Genomic DNA, 6,098 nt, shown 5'->3' on the forward strand with positions numbered 1-6,098 from the left:
GTGGTGAATGATGTCGGAATCTGTGAAGACTTGGGCATGGAAATTGGTCCTGATGAGTCACTACCTGTACCCGTAGACCTGCTCAGGGAGAGACTGAATCATGACATTTGTATTACAGCGTGTCAGTTTGGACAGTACGGACCTAACTGTGAGGAGATCTGTGACTGTGTCCATAGCGACGTCTGTAACCGCTTCACGGGCAAGTGTCGTTGTAAGGCAGGCTACCTGGGCAAGCGCTGTGACCAAGGTACGTCACATGACACAAGCTGATGTGGCAGTCATTATAAAAATTATTCCAGTCAATGATCCTTTACCTGATGTTAGATTATATTTGTTCGTCAGCAAATGTCTTTGTGGAAACAACTTTATCTTTATTGAGTTTATCTATATAAAGGTAGACATGGTTTGCCAATATCTTTTTAAAAAAATAAATGTATGAAGTGTGCTGGTAGAGTATTTTTGATGCAGTAGTTAAATGAGGGATGATCACCTCTGTATTACAGCTTGTCCACAAGGTTTTTACGGAGTGAAGTGTGCAGAGAGGTGTAACTGTGAGAATGACGCAGATTGTGACCCCGAGACTGGGAACTGTCTGTGTAAACCAGGCTGGAGGGGCAGGAGATGTAACAAAGGTACCCATTGGTCACATTTTCCTGAATGAGGCTGTTAGATTTCAGTCAGCATACATGTACAAAGATGTCTCACTGATTTGAGATAAACTTTTAGACATTACTTCTTGACAAAAAATTACTGTGCAAAGAAGTTTTGTAAACTGCAAGTAATTCTTTTGTGCTCTAATGTTTTATCCTTATTGTACATACAAGCTACTGTTGTAAATTTATGTTTCCTTTATGTTCACGAGGAAAGCATGAAGTATCAAAATATCAAGGTAAAATTGCTGGAAGTAAAATTAAACTAAGTTTCTGAATAGGAGTACATTAATTTTTGTTGTTGTTTATATGTACGTGTTTATACTTGAGCTCTATCATACTCCTCACAGCTCATGTGTCGCTTTCTACGTTTCACTTTACATCACTGCCACAACAAGACAAGCTTGACCTTTGGCGCCTTATTTAGGCTTAGCCTCATCACTTGTCTACTCCCGCAGAACTATTTAATCAGCATTCGTCAAAAAAATTGTTTCAGGTTATGGTTAGAATTATGTTTTACATACATCAAGAGAGTGCATGTGTATAAAGTATTATTAGAGACAAAGGTTGAGACGGATTTTTTTGTGTTTTCTGCCATCACTTCCTGCCTCATCACCATGACCCCATTGAGCTTGGCGTAGTTCAGTATTTCTGTACAAAATTTACTAGTGGTGGCAGTGATGTAATGCGAAAGATGGAGAGCGATGTACGTGCTGTAAGGAGTATAGGACTCCATAAGAACTGTTTTGCTGTTGCTGTTGAATATGTGCGGGTTAATGTCTGTTGCCAGCTTGTATCCCAGGGCTTTATGGAAAGCGGTGCCAAGAGCGGTGTAATTGTCCTGAGGGTAAACCCTGTAACCACATCAGCGGGGAGTGTCGGTGCCCGCCAGGCTTTGGGGGAGACGGTTGTGATCAAGGTCAGGCTGCATCCCCCATTTACATGTATATAAGTGATAAATTACTTTTCTGTTTGATCAGAGTTTTACACAATACTTTACAATATTTCACTGATACAACGCAGCCAACATTATGGTAAGAGGAAACCAGGCAGAGCCTGGGGGAAACCCACGCCCATCCATATCGGTAATAGACTATAATGTCTCCATGGTGTTGTAATTGAAATCTTTATTTAAAAAGGGAAACTCTATCATGGCAAACAAGTTGCTCTTGCATGAGGCCCTCAGTAACAATAACCAAAGGAGAGTTAACGGTATGTACATGTACCATTCCATTTTAATTATGAAGAAAGTCAATAATACCTTGTTCTTATGAACATCAGCTGCAGTCATTAAAACAGAAATTTAAATTAGTATATTTAGAAGACAAAGAGAAAAAATGGAAACAAATAATAATCAGAATAAAATAGTGTTTCTCTGTGTTATGTTTGACAGCATGCCTATTGTTGTGAGAATGCTTATGTTGATGGCTGTTGTTGCTGTTACAGTGTGTCCAGCGGGAACATTTGGTCCCGAGTGTCGAGGTCAGTGTACCTGTGACAAGCATCATGCCTGTCACCACATCACAGGGGAATGTGTCTGCAAGCCAGGCTATAGTGGTGTCGATTGCAAAACAGGTGAGAGAGTTACCATGGAAACAATTAAGTCACCATCCTTGACAGAAAATAGCAAACTTTAGGTTATTTTGTTAAGATAAATATTTGGAAGATTTCAAAATTACTTATTTTACAGTAATACTTATACTGGATGTTGTGATATAATGTTTAGAGCATTATGTTAGATAACATTTGTATTTTTCACCATGTTATCTATGTATTTAAGTACTGGAGTAGTGGTCCATTTATGTTATCATAACAATGATCTGAAATGAATAATTTTTTTCTGCCACATTGCAGTAAATTATTAAGACAGTCTGTTACCTATGTTATAATTAAATTTCATTATTAACCGTGCTACCAACTTTCCAAATGACTCTTTAAAAACGTTGAAAAATAGTTTGCGCAGATTGAACCTGGACTGAGTTACATGTAGCCCATCCTTCTAGATTTTAAAATTTTCTGGTGGCATTAGCAAAGATGTCAGATTGTTCCCATCGTTGTTAAAAACTTCTATGAGTTTATATTCTTTAGTTTGCTAACTTTTTTTTTCCCATTATGTTAATGCACCCCAACCTCTAGTCAAGCTTAAGACAAAAGGTCAAAAGGGAAAAGGCAGGAAAGGGAAACTGGGTAAAGGCAGAAGAAAAAATAAATCAAAAAACAAATCAAAATTGGATAGAGGTGAAAGTGTTTCTTTGATAAAGGAGTTAGAAACAGGTAATTCCTTAAAATTCTACCTTGTTGTGGTGATTTTGGTGCTGTTATCGGGTTTCTTCCAGAATATTTTTATTTTGTCAGCATTCTGCGTTATGTCACTCTTTATGGGATATGTATTTGTAATGGCATGGCTTATTTTCCTTAATTTAAATTCTTTACTGATGTGTGTGTAGTGTTACTGTTTTTAGACTTTTTTCTCTATATTTTCTTGTTTGGTATAAGCAACATTTCATTTAACTTTAGTTTGATGATTCTTCAGTATATTTTATGAACGTAATTGTAGTTTATGTACATGTATTTTGACAAGTTGGAATTCTTCAACCTTCTATTGTGAAATTTATGTATTATATTATCTGTGTTATATTTGTGATATGTAAAGTTGATGGATCCTTTAATATTCTGTATTAGTTTTGTGTAACTTTTATTTCAGGAATGAATATGAAACATTTGTTCCACATGACCATGTATTAACCATAACCTAATTCTTCAGTTTGCAGATGTCTTAGAAGAATGTTAGCTCTCATTTCAGATTAATGAATTTATTTTTTTCAACATTGTCACAGCAAAATTACCTTCCTTTATTTACGTAACACTTTTTAGCTAATCCACTGCCCATTGAGTTGACTTTGTCCGATGCTGCTGTGGAAACTAAGGATGTTGAGTTGCCAGGGTTACCATCGATGTCAGGTACTCGACCTGCTGCAGACTAACCCTGATTGGTTGATTCATAATCTTTACGCACTTACCTGCTGTTTATTAAACATGGTGCATGCTAACGAGAGGAGATTGGGCATTTGAATGAAACATTTGAGAGATCGAACAACTCTGATTCACATGTATTCTTTAGGGGACGTTTTGCTTTCTTTTCTAAAAGCTGAGTATACTTGGTTGGTTAGCATACACTTTGGCCACAAAGCATTGTACACAGTTTAGTCTTGCTTAACACTTATTTTGCAAACTAATTAATGTAAACTTTGTGCGGTAGGTTTGAGCTGTCAATTAGAAACCAGATTTTACTGGATTATGGGTTTGCTTTCTTTTGCCCAATGACAGATGATAAATAAGGCTTTATTAACTAATGGATTAAACATTTTACCATTATGATTAAAACTTGCAAAAAGCTGTAAAAAATAAGGTGAGAAATGTCTACAAATATTTAGGCCAGATGTTCATGTTCAAAAATGCTTCATTTTTCAGTGGATAACAGTGTTATACTGATATTGCTATAAAGTACATGTGATTTAGATGTGCTCTTTCTCTGACCATGGTGCTGCATTGTAAATGGTTTGCGTGACAGGATTTCCAAATTAATTATGATATATCAGTTTGCACTGTAAACCTGTTTCATCAAAATATGCATTATTGTGTTGTTTATGTGTCACATTGCTTCAATGAAACTCATGTATAACCCTAGGTACATGAATATCTACACTCTGCTCCAACTTTAATCTTATCCCATTGTACAATTTCCAGTAGATGAGACATGAATGTGGCATTAGGTCAGCCAGTGGAAATTGTACTGAAGGAGAAGAAACATGTCCTCCAGACTGAACTGGAGTTTGGCAGTCTCTGTCACTGTGTCTGTGAAAACTAGGCTTAATTACAATTAATGGTTTTAACTGTTAATTAAAATGTTTATTTGTGTTGGATCTAACAAATGGCCCAAAAACTATTCTGTGTAACTGTAACATGTGGAGCATCAAAACAGTTGGTTTCCTTTCAGATGACTTGCCCATGTCCTAACAGATAAACAGTTCAGATATACATAATAAAATACAGTATCATGAAAGACATACTGCATAGAGCAGGGAAGAGTGTGATAGTTGGCAAATGATCATATGTAACTGGTGAAGTCTGGCCTCTGGTCAATTTAGCTCAATCAGATTTTTATTCTAACTGTTCATTTAAATGCATAAATTGTAGCAAATTGCATGCCCCTAGCGCATTGCTTAAGCAGAATTAGGTCAAAAAAGTAATGTTAATTGCAATTTATTAGATGTCACTGGTGTAGAATTATTCAAAATGTTGTGTTGTCGTCACATTATATTACAATAACAAGGCACAGGAGAAACCTGAAAACTATTGCTTGCCCACATCTGTATACTGTGTTACAACAAAACATACAAAATACTAGTGGCATCTTGTATTACTAATTAATTAATGTTTGGTTCTTACCATTAAATGATATTTTGTTGGAATGATAGCTAATTTATCTGGTTCTGGTATTCTCTTTTGCAAGCTGCTTATCGTCTGGGTAGGTCAACCTGCATTAGGACTCTCATCAGGGTTCACAAATGTCAACATTTCTCATCGAATATTAAATATAAAATTGAGTTCAGTCATAATTTTGTGTGTAAAAAATTATTATTTCTGTATATCACTTCTATTGTTGTTGGTATTTTACTGTTTTCTACTGGCAAATTCGATGGATTTTGACATTTACTTTTTAAAAAAAGTTTCTAGAACTGTCTATTTTTGGTTTGAAATTATGTGAACCCCTGTGTATGTTAACTTTGATTTGTCACATGAATGCATGACTAGTGGTTATTACAGTAGTATACTAAATAGATTTGTGTGAAGTAAAACATTTATTATAGTACAGAACATTATTCAAGGACATCTGGCCTGAAATATGAACTGAGTAATGAAAATGAGTACTAAACTAAATTGCAGGTTGAATTCAGAAAGGTTTGGTGGATCAGGGAGATAATGTGGAAATGGATCAAGGGCGATAACTGTGTTGAAAATGAAAAATCTCCTTGGGTATGCAGTGGCTATCTGTGTTTGGTGCATCTTTAATGATAAAAAAAATTAAAGTCAAAATTGATACATCGTGTCTAAGCTTGCTATGATTTCCAGGGTTGCCTACAACAGGACTATACATTAACGCTTCAAAAAATGTTGAGGAAAAAATGATGTGCTAGTTTTTGGGAAACATTGCCCAGTCTTGTGTACGGGATTCGGCTGAAAACTGTTAAAGAACAAAGTCACTTACAAAGTCATAAAAAACGTTTAAACCTGAGAAATTAGAAGCTTACACTTAAGGAATATGCATCCGTGAGAATGGAAGCTGATGTAATTTGTATCTGTTGACTGGTGTTAATTGATGTGGAATGCATTGTTATTGTTGAAGCTTTTGGGAAGAAAGAGAGGAGAGTTATTATATGTTAGTTG

The 6,098-nt window shown here is 35.7% G+C and overlaps 1 protein-coding gene across 1 annotated transcript in view; it reads left to right on the top strand.

Annotated features, from left to right (window-relative positions):
- LOC135475119 (multiple epidermal growth factor-like domains protein 6) overlaps positions 1-3,772 on the top strand; it is a 125,689-nt gene extending 121,917 nt beyond the window's left edge. The window contains exons 28-32 of the mRNA XM_064754871.1: positions 119-247; positions 504-632; positions 1,441-1,569; positions 2,097-2,225; positions 3,525-3,772. Of these exons, the coding sequence (XP_064610941.1) occupies positions 119-247; positions 504-632; positions 1,441-1,569; positions 2,097-2,225; positions 3,525-3,634 (626 nt within the window). The 3' untranslated portion in view covers positions 3,635-3,772. The remainder of the gene's footprint in view (positions 1-118; positions 248-503; positions 633-1,440; positions 1,570-2,096; positions 2,226-3,524) is intronic.
- The last annotated feature ends 2,326 nt before the right edge of the window (positions 3,773-6,098 follow it).

This window comes from Liolophura sinensis, chromosome 9, assembly GCF_032854445.1.
Source record: "Liolophura sinensis isolate JHLJ2023 chromosome 9, CUHK_Ljap_v2, whole genome shotgun sequence".
In the NCBI taxonomy this organism is placed as follows: Eukaryota; Metazoa; Mollusca; class Polyplacophora; order Chitonida; family Chitonidae; genus Liolophura; species Liolophura sinensis.